The following is a 22,005-nucleotide window of genomic DNA, read 5'->3' as shown; positions in this document are numbered from 1 at the left end:
GTCATATAAAGTTTGCAAGACCAAGGGGCCTCTCTTCCCAATGACGGCCGATTAGGCCATCTTCTGCTACATATGCAGCTAGAGACACGAGCTCAGAGGGTACTGGTTAAAGAACGATGTTCTTAAAGGCCAAACACCAGGTATACTACTTTTAGAAAGAGGAGCCATGTTTGATTTCCAGCACCCATGGGCCTCTCACTGCCCGTAACTCCAGCTCTCGGGAGTCTGACACCTCTAACCTCCGTGGATACCGCACATATATATATGGTGGCTCATACCATCTGGAACGCCAGGGCATCTGTTGTCTTCTGGCTCAACAGGCACCTGAATACACACATACTCACATAAATAATAAATAAGCAGTTTTAAAAAAATTTAAAAAAAAGAAGGCGCTGTGTGGTAATGCACACCTTTAGTCCCAACACTCAGGAAGCAGAAACAGGCAGGTTGCTGATAAGGCCAGCCTGGTCTATATAGTGAGTTCCAGGCTAACCAGGGCTACACAGAGAAACCCTGTCTCAAAAATTAAAATACCCCAGCTTTCCTGTGTCTTTAATATAAATAGTGTGTGCAGAAGGACAGAACTTAAAAATGGGCATTACATATTCGAAATTTAAGTGAAAAATAAGAACTATAGAGTGGTAATTAGAGTAGGAAGACTCCAATATAAAAGTGAGAGGTGAGAGGGTACGATAAAGACAGTTTCAGTTCTACGCCGAGTTCACTCACCTGAGGATGGAAATGGCAAACTTATTTCTCTTTCCAAAAGACAATCCCTGAAGTGATCTCTTCTATGGCAGCAAGATTTTATTTTTATTTTTATTTGTGTTTACCTGTATATTATAAATGTCTGTATGCTAATATGCCCACATGTGTGCAAGTGTCTGGAGAGGCCAGGAGAGGGCAGCAGACACCCTGGAGTTGGAGTTCCACGTGCGTGTGAGCTGACTCAGTGTAGCTACCGGCAACTGAACTCAGTTGTAAGCAGTGCAGGCTTCCAACCTCCAAGTCGCCCCTCCCATCCCAACCATGAACTCCTGAGCCGGGTAGTTTTATAGGAAAGCTGAAGGTCAAGTAAGCGTGTGATGAAATGGTTCCTCATGAAGTCTGGCTTTCTCCTTCAGGGACCTGGGGGCCACACAGGTGCAACTGACAACGGTTGAAAACATTCTCATGATGACTCTGGAGCTGGAACATCTGTAAGGTTTATCTTCTTAGAGTATTTTTGCTTTGGTTATAAAATGTTTGTGTGTGTGTGTGTGTGTGTGGTGTATGAATGCCACAGTGTGAGTATGGAGGTCAATGGACAGCTTTAGAAGTTGGTTCTCTCCTTAGGCTGTGGGTTCGAGGGATCAACTTGTTTGTGTAGCAGGAGACTTTTTAATCTGCTGAGCCATCTCCCCAGCCCTAGATTTCTTTACAGTTTCTTGTACTTTAAATGTTTTGAAATTTGCCTTATTTCATGCAATAAATTCAAGCACACAGGTTGACTATCTTTCATAGTTAGTTCCCTAGCCACTATTATATTACTGATGTAGACTGCTTGTCCTGTCCAAAATGCCCCTCCTGCTCCTTGTGCCCCTCCCACCACCAGGCCCTGTGATCCACCAACCTTATTTTCAGCCCCATAGTTTTCCCTTTACTAGAACATCTTGCAAATGACACCCCATGGGGTTTGGCCTTTTGGATCTGTCTTCTCCCACTGAGCATGATCTTTAGCATCTCTCACCAGCAGTGCATGAGAAAGCAATGTCTTTAAAAGACATTTAGCTGGATTGGAGGTGTAGCTTAGTGGGTAGTGTTTGCCTAGCGTGCATGATGCCCTGGGTTCAATATAAACAGGTACAGTGACGAATATCTGTCCTTCCAAGTCAAGGTCATCTTCAGCCACACAAGCATTTCCTAGCCTGTCTGGAATCCAAAGGAGCTCTGCTTTCTGCTAGCTCATCAGAAGTGGTGTCTGTGTCCTTGTCATCTTAACTCTTTAGTAGCCAGTGTTCTGGAGTGTCTAGTCATGACAAAAACCAAAAAAAAAAAAAAAAAAACAAAACCTCTTACTGTATACTTCCTTTAAGGCAGGGCCCACATTGAATGAGATGCGTGTGTTCTTGTTGAGTTTTTGTTTTCATCTGCGATGCAGGGTCCCCTTCTGTAGCCTAGGTTGCCTTAACTTGTGATCTTCCCATCTGGCTTCTTACTGAAGTTTTTGTTTGTTTTACACATTTTTTTTATTTCAATCTGGCTTTATTTTGTTTCCTTGGGAGTAGGTCAGGTCAAACATCTGATACGGCCCGCCTAACTGGGATTTTAGGTGCTCTCCATTCAAGTCTGACCATCCGAAGGTGGTATACTGATGTTCTTCTGGTTAGTTTTTTATGTGGTACTTCACTGGAATTTGGGGAGCTCCACTAGAGACACAACCTTTTACCAGGGTCCCTTTAGGGGTTCTTAGTCTCTAATAAAAGTATTTAGGAATGGACTCAAATGAATCTTAAGGCAAATTAGAGGAGACAAATAGAATAAGCTGCAGGCTTGGCAGCTACCCAGAAAGATCAGATAGAAGGAAGGGGGAAGCCATACCACTATAAGCAGCTATGCCGCCAAGGGGAGCAGGTAGCATCACGGGATGGTGGGGTGGGGGTGGGGGAGTGGGGAGAGTAAAAAGCCCCAAAGAACTAAAGAAAGCACATTAGGCTGTGGTCAACATCTAGAAGAAGGAGACAGGAAGAAAGGAAGGTAAAAATCCCACCTTTCATAGCCAAGACTCGGAGGGGGTAGAGAATCCACAGCTACCGTAGAATAGACAGGGCTTCTTGGGAGGAAAAACACGGTGTCTCATTAAAGGGAAAATTATTCCTGTCTCATCAGCTCGGCTTAAGTCGTGTTTCCCTTCCTGTAGGGTGCTCCCACCCTTTTGAGAAGTGGTCCCTTAAACAGGGCAATTGACTTGCCCAATCGGAATGTTGTCTCCAGTACCCTAGACCTGAGATCCCACCCTCTTGGCCAGAGGGAAAGGTGTTCACTTAATGGACCCCCACTGCCACACACCATGCATTCTCCCCTCAAGCATCTCTCATCTAACTGTGAAGCCATGATAAGCTTGTCTGAAGCAGATATCACTTGGTGGTTGAAAAACACATTTATTAGCTGGTATTCTATAGGAAAATTACCCTGATTTTTCTTTTGAGCGCCATTATCAATGTGTGGGTTCTTTTTGTGATTATGTTATACTTCACTGTGGTCTTTATTTCCCCAACCTCATCTGTCCATGGGGGGAGGGAGGTATCCATCTGTCTGTGTGTCCATGTTTGCATATGTATGATGTGTGTGTGTGTGTGTGTGTGTGTGTGTGTGTGTGAGAGAGAGAGAGAGAGAGAGAGAGAGAGAGAGAGAGAGAGAGATTAAAATCAAACCCAGGGCCTTGCACTGTCACCCAAACACTATACCAAAGAGCTATAAAACACAAAAAGAATCCAGTTTTGGCTGATGTGATCCACGTTACCATTTAACCATAAAGTATGAGTTAAAGTAGGCTATTTGAGGCCTCACATAACTTCTAATATTCTAATGACAGGAGTAGAGAAAATTGTCCATAGGTTGGAGGTTTGCTCAGACCCTTCTTCCTGTGCGTGACCAACCCAAATGAGTCCTTTGAGCTCAGAAGAGACACTTCTATAGATCAGTGTCACCTAGTTCTGCTCCCGCCATCTTTGTTTTAAGCATATGCACCCACCCTGACATTTGCCTGTCTATTGAGCACCTCTGTCATCCTCCATGATTATTTTCAGTATCAGCAGCAATTTGTCACTGAGTCTCCGATGACCAAGTCAGGCTCAACAGGTTCTCTAGTGCAAGAGTGAGGATTAAAAAGAAAAAAGATAGTTAGACAACAATGTAGCATGACCCCAATTCTGAGACTGAAGGCAAATTTAACTTTCCCAATCTGCTTTTTATACCATTTTAATTACATGTAAGTATTAAGGGTGAGCAGTACAATAAGGAACTAGCAAGGAAGTAAGTAAAGTCCCATGATTACTCCCATACAGTTGTTTAAAAGGGCTTGTCATAATGACCAAAATACTTGAGCCACTTCCTTGTTCAAGCCCAAAATCTTGCCTGAAGCCTACTTCTTTTGTTCCACCCTAAGATTAAAATTTCTGCCTTAACCTACTATTCCCTATTTTAGCCTAAAGTTAGATTCTTGCGAAAGCTTATTTCCTTGTCATGGCCAATGTCAGATTCCTGCCAGAAGACCCTTTCCTTGTCTTTGGCCAATGTCGGCACTCCAAAAGTCTCTCCACATACCCCACCTTTTAAAATACTAAACAAGGCTAAGCCTGTCTTAAGTTGTTCTGACAAGAACGCCTTCCTTACCTGTCTTCAAGACATGCACAGTTTGTGTAATATGAACAAACATGGCCTTTTGGTGCATGCCTCTGTCTTAGGTTGGTAAGGCTCTGTGAAGAATCTTACCAGTCCTTGGCTTACCAGCCTGTTAAATTAATAACTCTGACTGGGGGGGTTTTAGTTTCAAGCCATGCACTTGGGTCACTAACATGTTGATGTTGTTAAAGGCAAGCTTTAACATGATGGGCAGGAATAATAGTGTTCCCAGGACAAGAAGGGCTAGCATGATCAAGCCATATATGCCATTCTTGAAGCCTGACTTAGATGGAAATACAGACCTCCGGCCATGAATAATTTTATCAGCTGTATCTGCAGCATCAAAGCTCAGCAGAGCAGCATTCTTTAAATTCATAATCTCACCATTCAAAGTTACAATATCCAGAGAGGTGTTGAAATTATATGCCAAACACCCTGAAAGTGTCTTTGAACTTTTTTCCAATTATAGTGACTATAATTGTAAATTTTAGAAGTAACACAAATCCATTGGTATTTAGCATGACACTTGAGATGGCTTCTTACTCTTTAGACTCTGAAACTCCTCTCCAATAATTTGAACAGTATCATAAAGAGCGTCAATTTGTTGTTCCAAACACCTATCTAAATCCTTTTGGGTACTCAGAACATTAGTAACATTTTTTTGCTAATTGATTAACAAAACTAGCTGTCTTAACTTCTGTCTCAAAGCAATTGCAGCAGTGGTCTAGCTGTTAACTTAATTAGGCTGTTATACCAGCAACAATCAAGCCCACCATCCTCTTGCTTCTGCCTAAAGCCTAACTCACTTCTTCCAGTACCTGCAACCTTTTTTCAGAATACCAAGGTCCTGTAATACTCACAGGCAATAAAACAAAAACTGGTTGATAGACCACCATAACAGACATGCCAGGTTTTAATACATAAACACAATTAGAAAGAGTACAATCAATACAACTTACATTAAATACTATAGAAGAAACAAAGTAATTGTAACATGACCAATTAATAAACGATTGGGAGCCTTAACACATGCACTAACATTTCTTTGAAATCCAGATCCTGTCCCAATTTTATCTATTGCTAACATAACATCATAGGGAACTGCAGCTAACTTTCAAATATGTCTCTAAAAATGTCCAGAACCAGCCTTCCAAATGAAGACCATTATTTCCAGTATTGGGTTGATTTATAGACCAGTCCATGATTGAGTCAGAATAACTGGGCACATTAAAGGAAAGATAAGAGTCATCATAACTTCTCTTTTTGATTAAAGTTTTGAAGGCAGTCTCCAGTCTCCATGATTCCTGTCCCACAAGGTCTAAAAGCACGAAGCAAGGCAGCTTGTCCAATCTGGGCTATAGGCAGGCAAAGGTGGGTCAGGAACATATCCAATACACACTTCCTGCCTCCATTGTCAGGGCACGCAGCAAGCTCACAGGTCATCATTCTTTGTCCCAGCATCAACATATCTCACCAATCACTCTGGCAGCTAGCACGCTCCTTCAGCATCCTGGGGAAAAAACACAAACATGCACTCTTCCCCATGTTGAATACCTGATCAGGACCATGCTCTGTGCCAGTATGTGGATCTTTCCATCTCACCTAGGCATGAGCATGCCTGGTTGTAGGGTGACATAGACACTCAGAGAGTTCCTTGGCATCCAAATTTAAAAATTTTTTAAAATAAAAAGAACATGATTTAAATAAATTTGCGGTGTATATAACTCCCCCTTTTTTATTTTTTGAAGATAGTTCCACAATACCTGTTTCTCAATGCTTTGTCCTTAAGGATTATAAGGAATCCCAGTAATATGGGTAATGTTAAATTATTGACATAACATCTCAAATGCTTGATTGTAATAGTTCCATTATCTGTTTTAATCAGATTTGGAACACCCAGCATAGAGAAACAATATAAGCAATGATTAATTACATTTTTAGTTGCTTCTCCTATTAAAGCAATTGCCATTAAAAAGCCTGAAAACATGTCAAGTCACATGTACATATTGTAATTTTCCAAAATCAGAAATGAGAAACATCCATTTGCCATAGTTGATTAGGTATAAGTCCTCAAGGATTATGTGATACATAATGTGATACAGGTAGAAATTGAGGACATTCAGGACAAGTCTTTAAAATTTGACGTGCACATTCTCTAGAAATACCAAATTGTTGTCTCAAGCTATTACTATTTTGATGATGTAAAGAATGAGATTGTTTGGCTAATTGTTCCTGTGTAAGGCCTATAACCTTCCTGGTATACAAATCTGCTGTGGCATTGCCCTCACTAAGGGGTCCAGGCAATCCAGGATGAGCTCTTAAATGACCTACAAAATAAGGAAATGTACGTTCTCTTAAATTGAGTTGTATTTGCATAAATAATTGTAAAATTTGAGAATTAGCAGTATCTAGAAAAGGAACAGCTTCAAGCAATCGCAAACCATGAGCTATATATTGGCTATCAGTATACAGATTAAAAGTTTGATTTTTCAACATTTCAAAAACAGCAGCTACAGCACGTAGTTCAATTATTTGTGCTGAAGCAGGGGAAAACTCAAGAGAATGAACATGTGATCCAATTACATGTGCTGCCTTCCCATGAGATGAGCCATCCGCAAATACAGTAAGTGCACTCCCTATGCATAAATGTACAGGGAATACAAAAGCATGCATAGAGGCAAATTTAACAACTTGTCTTTTGAATGATTATCAATTTCACCTAAAAAATTTTCACATGCAATAGGCTCTTGAAACAGTTCATCAGGAGTTTATTTAATACCAGATAAATTCCCACTGAGATCTCCTTTTCACTCTTGCGGGGGCGTGGGGGAGTTGGGGGTTAAATTTGCCTCTACCACTATATCCAATAAAGCTTGTGTAAAGGGGGGGCAGCAGGCCCATACTACCCACAGCTGGTTTTAACTTTTATACACTAGCAATCATCTTAATTACAAATAGGAGCAAGTTAATAATCCTGAGCTTGTGATCCATCTGCCAACTGCAGCTGACAGAACACTGGCAGTTTAATTATAATTTTTAAGTTTCTCTTGTAACACCAGAGCATAACCACAGTTTTCGAAAGCAAAACCCAATCCTAACAGTGTACACAATCCATTCTCTTTAAAATCAACACCAAAAGCATTTCTTCACATTACAAAGTTTTTAAATGTCTCCCTACTTGTGAACGGCAGCCCAGACAGAGCATGCTAGAACTTTGGGATACAAAAGTCAACTTCCACCAATCTGGTCTCTCCAAAAAACACCAAGTGAATCACCTCCATGCTACAAAGTTTGGCTGCCCGTTCCTGCACACGAACACAAGACGGTGAAGCTCCAATACCTCAAAGAGACACTGCCCTAAATCCTATCTTTTATAAGTCTGGTTTCTAGGATAAGAATTTCATAGATATTATCCAATTCAGGCGTATCTTTAGAGACCTGTTAACCATGGGTTGGCTCATGCCACATGTTGTAGTTCTGAATTACTCCAACCCGGAGTTACCAGTTTTAAGCCAACTTTCTGTTACCAATATTACAATTTTTTTTAATTATACCCAATAATTTATAAGCCAATAATTGATAACCAAGACATGCAGAACATATTTATACTTTTAAAACCAGTCAGAAACAATGAAATGGCTGCATACATTTACTTATTTAAACAAGACAAAATTCTTAATTTTTCTAGCTGTAATTTCAAGAGAGGAGCATCTTGTCACCTGCTGAACCAAATAACCACAAGCATAGGGATTTTTGTAGGAAAAATAGCTCCCTTACCATAGAAGCCAAAAAGTTGCTGGCCCCTTTAAGAACAGCTTTTACAGACAATCAGCTCCTAGTGAGGCTTGGCCAGCTGTGCTAGACTCCTAACTACAGGGGTAGGGCTCCAAAGGTCAATTGAGACTTTTTTAATTTCTCTCTCTCTCTCTCTCTCTCTCTCTCTCTCTCTCTCTCTCTCTCTCTCTCTCTCTCTCTCTCTCTCTTTGAAATGAGTTAAAACTAAATTAAGGACTGAACCAGCAGATAAAGTTTTTAACTGTTTTTTTCTTTTGAACATGAAACACAGAACAACAATCAATCAAACCACAAAACAAAAACACAGACTTAACATAAAACAGTCAATTTTGACAGACATGAATAGATTGGCGTACCAAGGACAGACAACAGAGAGAGAAGAGAATTAGATAGCCTGAAGGGACGCAGATATCCTACCTAAGAGACCCAGAACCAAGCATTCCTCCAGTAGGAGGCAGAGAGGAATCGGGACGTCTCCCACCCTCCTCCTGTCCCTAGGAGAGCTCTAGAACAGCTTAATTCCTGTTCCTTCTATGTCACTAAAGCATCCCCAGATTGCTGGAGAGGACTGCTTTTCTCAAATCCTTTCTCCCATGTCTCAGGCGTAAACTTTCTTTAGTCAGGGTTCAAAGACTAAAAGCACCTATGAGAATTACCTTCGCTTCTCTAGATTTTCACATAGCTCTAAACACATACACAAAGCACATTTCACCTTTACCTCGTCCTTCTACAAGGTTTATTCACCGCTGGCCCAAATCTTCTTTACTTTCCTTTGCACGTGTTTCCAATTCTCATGGTGTCCTTCATTGTACCCCACTTACTGGAGCTCTGATGATGGGGTGCCATCTGACCAAGCCCGCTCAGTCAGTCAACAGGTTCTCCAGCCCGGGAATGAGGATTAAAAAGAAAAAAGACAGACAACATTGTAGCATGACCCCAGTCAATTCTGAGACTGAAGGCAAATTTAATTTTCCCAATCCGCTTTTTATACCATTTTAATTACATGCAAGTATTAAGGGCAAGCAGTACAATAAGGAACTAGCAAAGTCTTGTGACCAAATTGTTGTCATAATAACCAAAATACTTGAGTCCACTTCCTTGACCAAGCCCAAAATCTTACCTGAAGCCCACTTCTTTTGTTCCACCCTAAGATTAAAATTCCTGCCTTAACTTACTTCCCTATTTTAGCCTAAAGTTAGATTCTTACAGAAGCTTACTTCCTTGTCATGGCCAGTGTCAGATTCCTGCCAGAAGACCATTTCCTTGTCCTTGGCCAATGTCAGCACCCCAAAAGTCTCTCCACACTCTGAGACCCAGCTGCCCATGCCTCATGCCTCAAGAACTCCTTCCTCAACAACCCTGCGGTGGCCCTGGGCTACCTCTCCTACACCCCAGTAACCCAATTCTCTGTCCTCCATTTTTAGGATCTTACCTAGCCGCATGGCCTGCTGCCTCTGCAAATTTAAAGCTGATATTGAGGTTATCTGCAAGACAGTCAAACTGCGTTGTCATACCGGATGTCTGACCAACACCACACATTGTCGTGAGTCTCTTGCCTGATAAACGATTTAATTTTGACATATAATTTTTAACTGATAAATATATTTTTAAATTATTTTTATTTTAGTTCAAATTAATCCCCTTTCTGCCTCCTTTAGTCCTTTCAGTCTCTCCCATATCCCCCTCACTCCCTCTCAAATTGACCCTTTCTCTTGATTATTATTGTTACATATACAGATATATAAACTCATAAATATATCATACAACCTGCTGAGTCTATTTGGTGTTGCTTGTGTGTGTGTGATTCATAGCTGACCAACTTTGTCTCATCCCTGGGAGAGGCTAGTTCTCCCTCTCAGTAGTCAGGAATTGCCTGTAGCTCCTTGTCTGGGAGTGACCCATAGCGGTTGCCCCTTAACACGTCTATTGATGGTGCTCTGGTTCAGGCTTTACCTAAGTGGCCATATTTGAGATATCATGGCTGTAACTTTCCTGTCATAACTAAAAGACGAAAGTCTCACAGCTGACTCCCTGGTCCTCTGGCTCTTAGAGTCTTTCTGTTACCACCCCCTTCTGTGATGGCCCTAAACTTTAAACTAACGATAGACTTATTTGTTTCCATCCATTCACTCAGAAAAATAACTCCCCAAACTTCTGAATTTCTCCCTTACGGAAATTGGGCTCTCAGATGTTATTTCATTACTTAAAAACATGTCTGTTCTGTGGGACAAAGAGATGATCAGAGGCTCAAGATGCCTGCCGCACACACCTGGTGACTGAGACTCAATCCCTGAAACCCACAGAAAGGTAGAAGGAAAGAATAAACTCTGCAGAACTGCCCACTGACCTCCACACTCAAACCATCACACACACGTGCCTGTACACATCAGGCATATACAGACACTATATATATATATATATATATATATATAGTGTGTGTGTGTGCGTGCTTATACACTATATAGTGTCTATGTGTGAATACAGAAACACTCCATATGTAGTATATGTGTATGTATTATGTATTATGTATATGTATATATATTTATATTTATATACACACATCATGCATATATAGACACTATATATAATAGTGTATGTGTGTGTATATAGAAACACTCCTATGTAGTACCTATGTGTATGTATATATATATATATATATATTTATATACATACATCATGCACATACAGACACTATATATACACACTATATATACATACTATACTCTGCATATACACTATATATACTATATACTTATTCATATATATATGTGTATATATATTCATATATATATATATGTATATATATATATATTCATATATATATGTATATATATGTATATATATGAAGGCAGAGTAATAACTTAGTGGTTAAAAGTACTTGCTGCTCTTTCAGAGGACCAGGACCCACGTGGCAGCTCACAACCATGCATAACTCCAGTTTCAGGAGATCTAATATCCATTTACGACCTCTGCAGGCCAGGTAGGTACAAACACATGAATGCAAGCAAAACACTCATACATATAAAATGAATCTTTTAAAAGGATATACATACATATTAGCCAAGGAGTGGTGGTGGCACAAGCCTTTAATCCCAGCTCTTGGGAGGCAGGTGGATCTCTATGAGTTTGAGGCCAGCCTGGTCTATGGAGTGAGTTCCAGGACAGCCAGGGATACACAGAGAAACCCTGTCTCGAAAAACCAAAAGGGGAAAAAAAAGATATGCGTATTAAAACTGTTCCATACACAAAAAGAGCAAGAGATGAAATGGGATGGGAAAATGTTCACAGTCCGTGAGCTATATATACACTGTGCTTGGCACCTTGTTCAGTGATCGCGTTCATATCGTGCATGGCCGTCTGAAGTGCCCCCTGACTTATGGGGCAGATGGAGAAGGGTTTGGGCTTTGTTTCCTGTTGCACTTTTTAAGCACTGTGGTGCCTTTTTATTTAGAATCCGAGAGTTCCTGGCTTTATAAGTAGTGCGTGCCTGCCTGATCCTCCTAATAGAGCAAGCTGAGATTAGCCAGCTCTGTATTTGTGCACACCATCGAGTCTTCCTATTCACAGATCATTCATGTGATTTTAATAATTCGATGTTTGGTTTTTGAGGTGTGTTCTCACTATATAGGCTTGGCTGGCCTATAGGACTCACTGGTTTGATCAGGCTGGCCTTGATGTCATAAAGATCTGCCTGTCTCTGACTGATTTTTTTTTCTGGGATCAAAGGTTTATGGCACCATGCCTGGTATCATAGGATTTTGAATGTGTCTTTTCTAAGCTAAAGGTGCAACACATGACTGTAACGTCACCTACTCAGGAGGCTGAGGCAAAAGAAGCCCAGTTCGAAGCCATCCAGGCAACTTAGTGAGACTCCATATTCCAACCCTGATCATATTCCAAGGACAGAACAAGAGGGGCTCTCCATATGCTCCACACACTGTGTGCAAGACACAGAATGTTCAAAACAGACACTTGGCTCATCTTTTTCTTATTCCCATTTCATAGGTTGGCAGTGTGGATTTATTCTTCTCTCCATGAATGGTCACTCCATCCAGGATTTGCTGGCCCCTAATTTATTCGATAGGGTTGAATGGTTGCAAACTGAGGAAGGGGCTGCTAGTGTTCTCTGACCCAAAGCAATCTCTTGTTCTTTGACAGTTAAAGCATCTATAGGGGACCCAGAAGGAACGTTCATGAAGGTGTTGCTGGCCCGGAAGGAGAAGAGCAGAGCCGAGCTCACTATCGAACCAGAAAAGAGCTATGCAGACCAAACCGATCTTGGCTCTTTGGGCCTCATGAATGAACAGCTTGACTTTAACGATGAAAGTGATGTTATTAGTGCCCTAAATTACATATTGCCGTATTTCTCAGAGGGGAATCTGGAAGACGTGGTATCGACATTGTTACCATTCATTAAACTCCTGTTTTCCAATATACAAAATGGAGATAATTCACTGGGACCCTTCCAAAATGATACAAAGAGCCTTACTCTTAAATCGGTACCTAAGGCTAGTAAGTTGGCTTCTAAAAACAAAGTGAATAAGCTTTATTTTCTAGAAAACCTGTCAGATGCAGAAATCGATGAGGTCAGAGAGAAAGAGAAAACTGCCATGCTTGTACATCGGTCGGGTCGTTTAGATCCCAAATTTAAACGACAGATATTTGAAAAGAGATGGGAACCTGCCCAGGCTGAGGAAGACAATCTTGCAGAGATCAAGAAGGCAGAGACAAGGCTCCACAGCATGAGCAGGGTCCCCAAGGGGACAGGAAGCATACAGAAAAGGCACTTCAAGGAAGTGAGTGGCAAGAGCCTGTGGAGCAGGCAGAGCATCCAGACCCCTGTGGAGAGCCTCTCCAAGGACAGGCAGCTCCAGAGCCCACCCTCAGTGGAGTTGCAGCAGCTCGGTCTGGAGCAGAGGCCCAGGGAGTTCCTGGGCAATTCCTTCCCCTCAGAGCCCTTGCTCCCAAAGGAACACGGGGAGGAACTCCCTTCTTCTCCAGAACCACCCCTGCTGGACAAGGCTCCCACCACAAACTCTCTACCCGAGTTCATAGACAGACGAAAAGACTTGTCTTACACCATCTATGTTTTAGAAAGTGCAAACGCTAATGTGAAGAGAACGAAGGGTTCTAACCCAAGTTTACAACCTGAAGCGAGGCATCGAAACCTTAGGAAGAAAAAATCTCATTTCCAGTTGATTGCAAAGAGGCCAGCAGCATCCTCTGCCGTGAGGAGCCTGGTAAGTTCCCCTGCACGAGGGGTCTTTTCATCTTTAGGAGACCCGAGGTACCCAGAAAGGCACTTTTCAGAATTATATGCTGCTCCAGAGCCTTCTACAGAAAAGCCTCTTGAAGAAAATCAGGCTGCAACAGATAATTTTAAAGAAAATAATCTCAAACAAATTGTCACTGTGCCTAAAGAAACTGCATCAGAAAATAAACCTCCTGAGAATCCCACTGCAGATTCTAATGTGTCGACGACATCCAACTTAATTCCAACTGTTCAGCAAACCAGCAAGCCACAGTCGATCTTCACTGTGGGGGCGGATACACATGCCCATCTCACTGAAGTTGCTTACCCATCGCTGATGTCCCCAGGGGAACAGTTTGAATCTCATCTCAACCAGCAGCTGCGGCCCCTCATCCCCAACAACGATGTGAGGAGGCTCATCTCTCACGTTATCAGGATTTTGAAGATGGACTGCTCTGACACGCGTGTGCAACTGTCCTGTGCTAAGCTCATCTCCAGAACAGGCCTCCTGATGAAGCTCCTCAGTGAGCAGCAGGATTTCAAGCTGTCCAGGGCCGCCTGGGATACAGACCCGTGGAAAACTGAGAACTACATCAACGAGAGCATAGAAACCCAAGGCGAAATGAAGAGTCTGGAACCAAATCAGGTGAGGACAGGGCTGGGACAGGGGGCCCCCAGCCTCCTCAGTCAGTTCAGCAGAAATGACTAGGGGCTCCCACTCCAGATCTTCTGCTGGTCACATAACGCTAGCCCAGCCAAGACGGTGATTCCCACTGTGCTTCTGTATGCTTTTTTGGGTCTTGTTTTGTTTTTGAGACCGGCTCTCTGTATATAGTCCTGGATTTTTGCAACTCCCTGTGTAGCCTCAAGCGATGGAACTCAAGCATTATCCACCTGCCTCTACCTCCCAGTACTGGGAATAAATGTGTTTGCTCCCACACCTAGCTTCCACTGGGTTTCTAAGTTTAGAGACAGAAGCAGGCCTACCACTCAGAATATAATAAAATGTGCAATAATAAGGCATGTTACACATTGGCTTCAGTATGGTCTCATAAATATGAAGGCTACTCACCTGGAAGAACGTTTTTAGGTTTGTTTTGTATCATCATGTTTTCAGTGTAGATCAAACCCAGGGCCTAGTACAAGCTAAACAAGGGGTTCAACCACTGAAGTACACATCCAGACCTTGGTTCTTTGAGTCAGAGTCTTACTACACCATCCAAATGGCCTGCCCACTTCATATTGGAAGTTGGTGCCAAACTCATGGCAGCCTTCTTCACTTCCCTAAGTGCTAATTACCATGCACAGTTCAAGAATGCATGTTGAACAATTAGCCTTTCTCTTTCTCTCTTTTTATTTTATGATTTGATAACAGAAATGTCCATTTGTCCATTTATCTTGTACTTTTTAGCTCACAAAAGCAGTTCCAGGATATGGCTACAACAACAAGGTCATCTTGACGATATCTGTGACCGTCGTAGTGACAGTTTTGATTATCATTTTCTGTCTCATTGAGGTAAGGACAACAGTACATCCTTGGATCCAGAATGTATCCTGTCTGTGTAGTAGATTTAGAACCTGGAAACTGGAAACCAGCATCACTTACCCTCTCTGTCTACAAGTGATGTCCCCGTGTGTTCGCAGGTAATCTGTCTGGGAAGCATGTCCCTCAATGCCAGGTCCTTAGGTGACTTTCTGATTTGGTGTCAGAGAGGTGGTTGATGTGAGACACTCTGGAGCAATGAGTGAGTTCTCTCTCTGTGAGGACAGGCTCAATTTTAAGCTTGGAAAGCAAAGATCAGCATGGGGTCAGTTTACACACCCCTGGGAGGATGCCCGCTGGCCAGGGCAGAGACCGCACCCTCCACACCTTCTGGTGGCTTCGCCCTCCACAGTCTTCTGGGAAATTTCTGCACAGTCCTGTGGTGCTCTGTCATTGTGTGTACAGTTCATCCTTGTGCTTGCATTTATTTATACTTTTTGAAAATTTTATGAGTATGGGTGTTTTGCCTGCATACATGTCTGTGCACTACTGTTGTTTGATAGTCTTTTCCTAGGGAGATCACACACATAAACATACATACACAGGCATACACATACACACAGATGCACACACACACACATGTACATACATCCACACTCACACACACATGCACAGACACACAAACACACATACACACAGTTACTAATATTAAAAAGGAAGTCCATGACAGACCAAAGAAAAAAATTGCACCAATTTGGTGAACCAGTGAGTTTTGACTAGGGTTACCAACAGGAGTATGGCTGAGGAGGTACTTACAAGGACGCAGGGTAACTCGAAAAGAGCTGCATCATCAGAAATACTATTCCAACATGGGTAACAACTCCCCAAATCCTGAAATTCTGGGGCTCCCTGTGCCTACAGAGCTTTCTGTGTGGTTTGTGTACAGCGCTGGAGTCAGCCACCATCGGGCCACGGTTGAATGTCTTTGTCAGCAGTTTTCGGCTCAGTGTCTCCAATCTCAGAAACTTTGTTCCCTTTTATACTGTGGGGTGGGGGTCCTGGTGAATCTTCCATGATCTTGTGTTTCCAGAAATGAGACATTTTGCTCACCTCCCATTTACCACCAAAGGCTGGTTACTCTTCCCCTCCCCTCCTAGAAGAAATGTTTCAATTCAGAGGAACATGCCTTAAAACCACCACTATGTGCCGGGTACCCTCGGAGACCAGAAGACATGGGGAAATCCCTCAGACACTTTAATGATACCTTCTAGCACATTCCTAACTCGATTTCCTCATGTGTACATGTTTCTCTTTAGTTTTTTTTTTTCTTTGTTTCTTTGAGACAAGGTCTCATGTAGCCCCAGGTTAGCCTGAAACTCACTATGTAACCCAGGCTGGCCTTTAACTCCTAATCTTCCTGCTTCAGAATCACAGGCATGTGCTACCATGTCCTGCAGCCCAGCAGGTGTGTGTGTGTGTGTGTGTGTGTGTGTGTGTGTGTGGTGTGTTGAGTATTTTGCCTGCATATAATATGTCTGTGTACTATGCTCATGCCTGGTGCCTGTGGAAACCAAAAGGGAGTATCAGATTCCCCAGAACTGGAGTCTCAGTGTTTAGCCAACATGTGCATGCTGCTAATTGCTAATTGAGCCTGGGTCCTCTGGAAGGGTGGTCAGTGTTCTTAACCCTGTCTCTCTAGCCTCTTATACTTTTTAATCTTTTTAGAACTTATTTTTCTTTTTTGGTATTTTTGAATCATGGAATAACACACACACAAAGAATATCTAGGTTTGAAATAATTTTTATTGAATGATTCTTCACTGGTCTAAGATACCAACTCTCTCTGGTCCTAGATCCTGCTGTGGTCCTTGTAGCAGTACAAAAATCACACTGCTAAATCATGGTTGTAATTTTGGTAAGGCAGGCTACTGATTTCCAATCTGTATTTCTACACATTGTGTAACTATTCTTAAAGTTCCCCTACCAAATGTCAGCTGGTCTTATTTTTGTTTAAAAAAAAAGAGGAGGAAGATGAGGAAGAAGAAGAAAAGGAAGAACAACAAGAGAAGAGGAGGAGAAGAAGAAGAGGAGGAGGAAGAGGAGGAGGAGGGAGGAGGGGGAGGAGGAGGGGAGGAGGAGGAGGAGGAGAAGAAGAAGAAGAAGAAGAAGAAGAAGAAGAAGAAGAAGAAGAAGAAGAAGAAGAAGAAGAAGAAGAAGAAGAAGNAGAAGAAGAAGAAGAAGAAGAAGAAGAAGAAGAAGAAGAAGAAGAAGAAGAAGAAGAAGAAGAAGAAGAAGAAGAAGAAGAAGAAGAAGGAAGAAGAGGAACAAGAAGAAGAGGAATAAGAAGAACAAGAACAAGGACAACAAAAAGAAGAACAAGAACAAGAAGGAAGAGGAGGAGAGGAAGAAGAAGAGGAAGAAAAAACAAGAAGAACTAGAAGAACAAGAAAAAGATGAAGGAAGGAAATATAAGGATTGTGGAGATTGCTCAGTGGTTAAAGCAGTTTCCACACAAACATGGACATCAGGCTTTAGTTACAATTCTCAGGACCTAGGAAAATTACAATCAGGCCTGAATGCATGGTAGTCACCTGTAATTCCCACTCCCAAAGGCAGAAAAGGAATTTTACAAGAACAAGCTGGATCATGAGAGTAGTCATATCAGTAAGCTCTAGATTGGATTAACTCTGGATCTGTGGATAAGATTGGTTATCTAGATATCCAACATCAACTTCAAGCCTCCGTAAGCATTCACACAATGCACATGTACCCACACACATGCAAGCACACATATTTGCCACATACACACAGCATAAACATGAGCACACAGAGAAAGTAGGGAAAAGATTCGATTTACTAGGATGACATGGTATTCACAGTGCTACTTTGGTGACCAATACCTTTAACAGTGCCGCTCCTGCAACCTCTTCTTCCCCCATTCCCCTTATCTTTAGGATTAAACTCAGGCTTTGGGAAAACACTCTACCACTGAGATACATCCCTAAGCTTTCCTTTAGTTTGGATTGGGGTTTTTTGAGACAGAAATTCACTCTGTGGCCTAGGCTGTATCAACATTTCTCTTCATGTTCTCCAGAGGAATGGAGAGTTTTAATTAGAGAACTTACTCATTTTAAGTTACGTTTATTCGGAGACACTCTTGTCTGTCTTCGTAGCTATCATAAAACTGGGATCTTACAGTTTCTGATTTGTATTGGGAAATCCACTGGGGTTGGCATGTTGATCTCCTATTTTGTGATGTCAACAGTACTGAATCCTCATATTCTAGTGAAATGCTAGTTGATTGTCTTAGTCTTTTGGCTGTCCATTGTTTTCTATTACTAACGATGGGTTTACTCCTTTCTACTCAATACCAAGGTTATTTTCCTTATCATACTTAAGGACTTCCCCCAAGAGACGAATACCTTGCAGCTATAGTAAGAGGTACTTTGCATTTGCTCTTCTGGAAGACACTTGGAGGAGTTAAATGTTGTTTCTTACTTTGACTTTTAAGAGGTTTTATTAGGATTCGTTGCATGCTACATAAACCACTGTACTAAGTGGCAGCCTTGTGGGAAACCTGGAGCAAGGTGTTACGGAAGAGAAGACTAGCACAGCAGATGTCAGATAAAAGGGATGAATGTAAACTCGAAGACAGAAGTCACTGATGTAATCACCATAATGTTTTCCTCCAAAACAGATTTATTATCGTAGAACAGCAAAAGAGAGAGATGAAGAAAAGTCCTCAAGGTAAATGTAAGGTTGGCAGTCATTCCAGAAGAGGCTGAGGGTTAGTGGAGAGCTTGGGCCTCCTCTCATTTAATTCCCTCTCTCGACAGTGGGGAAACTCAGGAAGAATGCTCTCTCCTGATGCCTTGCCTTGCTCCCCAAAATAGCATGCATACCTAGGCCTCCAGTGTCACCATCTCTTTAAGGAGAGAAGGTTGGGCTGTACCCTTCCTACTGTTGGTAGCATCAGGGATTCACTATGTAGCCAAGGCTAGCCTCAAACCTCGTTTAAACTTGCCAGGTACTGGAATTAGATATGATCCAACATGCCCAACTAACCATGTCCTTTAAACTGTTCTCACCACTCACTCCTCAGAGGCAGTCTGCAGGATGAAATTCGGAGTTTATGCGCTGAGCTGTGGACTTGGTGCTAGGCAAACAGGAGTGCCCCCTCCCTCACCTCAGAAACTCTGTATGTGAGAGTTGGTCTAAAGACACCAATGGGAGGGGCTCTGGACAGCAAAATGCTTCTGTCCAGGGTGATTTCTTCAAAGAGATAAGCTAGTCCACAGGGGTAAGGGGGCTCTAGTCATGCTGGTCCCATGGCTGAGCTCCAGGCCAGCCCATAGACAAAGATCTCCCCACAGGCCTTGTGGAGCCTCAGAACGAAAGTTCCTAGAAGCCACGTGCATGGAATTGTTCTCAAATCCCAGAGCACGGGTGATTTTTGTTATGGGAAGAGCCGAGGTGTCTCTCAGGAGAGAGAGACACACACAAAATGACTCAATCACTGACTGACTTCTGTGTTTCCTTCCAAGGTGTAAGGAAAACTACTACAAGATCGCTGAGAGTCAGGTAAGCTTGAGACTGGGTGCTGTGGCTGGAGGGTGATGATTGACAGAACCAAGGTCTTCCCTTCCCTTCTGTTTTCTAGGATGGGTTTTTCTGGCTAAGGTGCCCACTGTGGCTTAGAGACATGTATAGGCCTCTGCACGACACCCGAAAGAAAAACATGGCTCAAGACCTACAGGACAAGGAGTCGTCTGGAGAGGAGGAGATTTTCAATAAGGATGTACCAAGGTAAATGTCTACCTCGATGAGGAGCTAAGGGCAAGTTCCTCATTTCAAAGATTGAAAGCTTTGGCATTGTTCTTCCAGGGAGGCCAAGAAAGCACCCTCACTGATGAAATCATCTGCAGAAGAGAGTGAAGTAGTTGAAGCCTCAGAGTGATCTGCTATCATTTATTAATAAATTATTTTTTGTAGATTTGTGAGTATCAAAGGCTTTTGTACTCCAGTACATGAAAACTGATGCACAGCACTTGAGGGTGTGGGCCAGTCAGATGGCTTGTCACAGGTAAGCAGATTTTATTCAAGCCCTGTGACCTGAGTTTGATCCAGAATTCAAGTGAAAAAAAAAAAAAAAAGCTTCATGCTCCATCTTTATCCCTGTGCATCTTGTAGGCAGGACAGATTTTGAGTTGAAGGTTTTGTAGGTGGGTTGGTGTCTCCCTCCTTCTACTGGAATTCCTGACTGGCTCCAGGAAGTGACCACTTTAGTCTCTGTAGGAATCTCAGCTAGGGTCACTCCCATAGACTCACCAGAGTCTCCCCCATTCCAGGTGTCTAGCCAGAAATGCCCCCCCATCAATTGCCATGCTCATTCCTAACCCTCTCCCACACCCCTCCCCCAACACCTGATCACCATCCCCATCTCCTCCTTGCCCTCTCTCCCACCCAGTTCCCTCCCTCCATCCACCTCTGATGACTATTTAGTTTTCCCTTCTGAGTGAGATTCAAACATCCTCCCTTGGTCCCCCTTATCACTCAGTTTCTTTGGGTCTATGGATTGTTGCATGGTTATCCTGGACTTTATGGCTAATGTCCACTTATGTGAGTGCATACCATACTTTCTGGGTCTGGGTTTCCTCCCTCAGGATTATATTCTCAGATTCAATCCATTTGCCTTCGAATTTCATGATGTCTTTGTTTTTTAATAGCTGAATAGTATTCCATTGTATAGATGTACCACATTTTCTGTATCCATTCTTCAGTTGAGGGACATCTAGTTTGTTNCCAGTTTCTGGTTATTACAAATAAAGCTGTTATGAACATATTTGAGCAAGTGTCCTTCTGGTATGGTTGAGCATATTTTGCATATGTGCCCAGGAGTGGTATAGCTGGATCTTGAGGTAGAACTATTCCAAATTTTCTGAGAAACTTCTAAATTGCTTTCCAAAGTGGCCATATAACCATTCACTCCCACCAGCAATGGAGGAATGTTCCCCATGTTCCACACCCTTGCTAGTGACCATGCCTGTCACTTGAGTTTTTGATCTTAGCCATTCTGACGGGTATAAGATGGAATCTCGAGTCATTTTGATTTGCATTTCCCTGATGACTGAAGATATTGAATGTTTCTTTAAGTGCTTCTCAACCATTCGAGATTTCTCTGTTGAGAATTCTGTTTACTGAAGAAATGGCAAACCAATGACTGGCCCAACTTGAGACCCATCCCATGGGAGAAAGCCAACTCCTGACACTATTAATGGTACTCTGCTATGCTTGCAGACAGGAACCTAGAGTAACTGTCTCCTAAGAGATTTCATTGAGCAGGTGATGGAAACAGATTCAGAGACCCAGAATCAAAGGTCAGGTGGAGCTCAGGGAATCTTGTGGAAGAGTAGGGGACAGAATTGAGTGAGCTGGAGGAGCTAAGGACACCTCAGAAAGACCTACAAAGCCAACTAACCTGGGCCCATTGGGGCTCACAGAGACTGGACCACCAAGCAAAGAGTACACAGAGGTTGGACCTAGGTCCCCTACACTTTTGTAGCAGACATGCAGCTTGGTCTTCATGTGAGTCCTCTAACAATTGGAACAGGGGTGGGGGCTGTCTCTGACTCTGTGGCCTGCCATTGGATACCCTTCCCCTACCTGGACTACCTTGTTGGGCCTCAGTGGGAGAGGATGAGCTTAGTTCTGCTGGGACTGGATGTCTCAGGGCAGGTGATACCCAGGAGGAGACTCCCCTTCACTGAGGAGCAAGGGAGGAGGTGATGGGGCTCCAATAGGGATGTAAAGTGAATAAAAATAAATTATAGAAAAAATAAAAATAAAAGCACATACACACACACAGCTGCATGGAGCAGCAAGCATACGTGATCAGAACATTCCTGCAGCAGCCCAAGAGGTGAGGATAGGAAAATCACATTGAGCCTGGAGTACACAGCAAAAAACAAATGAGAGACCCGGCCTCAACCGACTCCCAAATACTGTCCTCTGACTTCCATGATTGCTATGGCATGCATAAACCTAGACTCTCTCTCTCTCTCTCTCTCTCTCTCTCTCTCTCTCTCTCTCTCTC

At 42.6% G+C, this 22,005-nt stretch overlaps 1 protein-coding gene across 1 annotated transcript in view; it reads left to right on the top strand.

The window, feature by feature from the left end:
- LOC110331877 (leucine-rich repeat-containing protein 37A-like) overlaps positions 1–22,005 on the top strand; it is a 60,864-nt gene that overhangs the window by 31,990 nt on the left and 6,869 nt on the right. Inside the window, exons 10-16 of the mRNA XM_021212741.1 lie at positions 1,125–1,199; positions 9,603–9,721; positions 12,316–14,075; positions 14,841–14,945; positions 18,610–18,659; positions 19,457–19,493; positions 19,573–19,718. Coding sequence (XP_021068400.1) covers positions 1,125–1,199; positions 9,603–9,721; positions 12,316–14,075; positions 14,841–14,945; positions 18,610–18,659; positions 19,457–19,493; positions 19,573–19,718 — 2,292 coding nt within the window. The remainder of the gene's footprint in view (positions 1–1,124; positions 1,200–9,602; positions 9,722–12,315; positions 14,076–14,840; positions 14,946–18,609; positions 18,660–19,456; positions 19,494–19,572; positions 19,719–22,005) is intronic.

This window comes from Mus pahari, chromosome 14, assembly GCF_900095145.1.
Source record: "Mus pahari chromosome 14, PAHARI_EIJ_v1.1, whole genome shotgun sequence".
In the NCBI taxonomy this organism is placed as follows: domain Eukaryota; kingdom Metazoa; phylum Chordata; class Mammalia; order Rodentia; family Muridae; genus Mus; species Mus pahari.
This window is presented reverse-complemented; position numbering and strand designations above follow the sequence as displayed.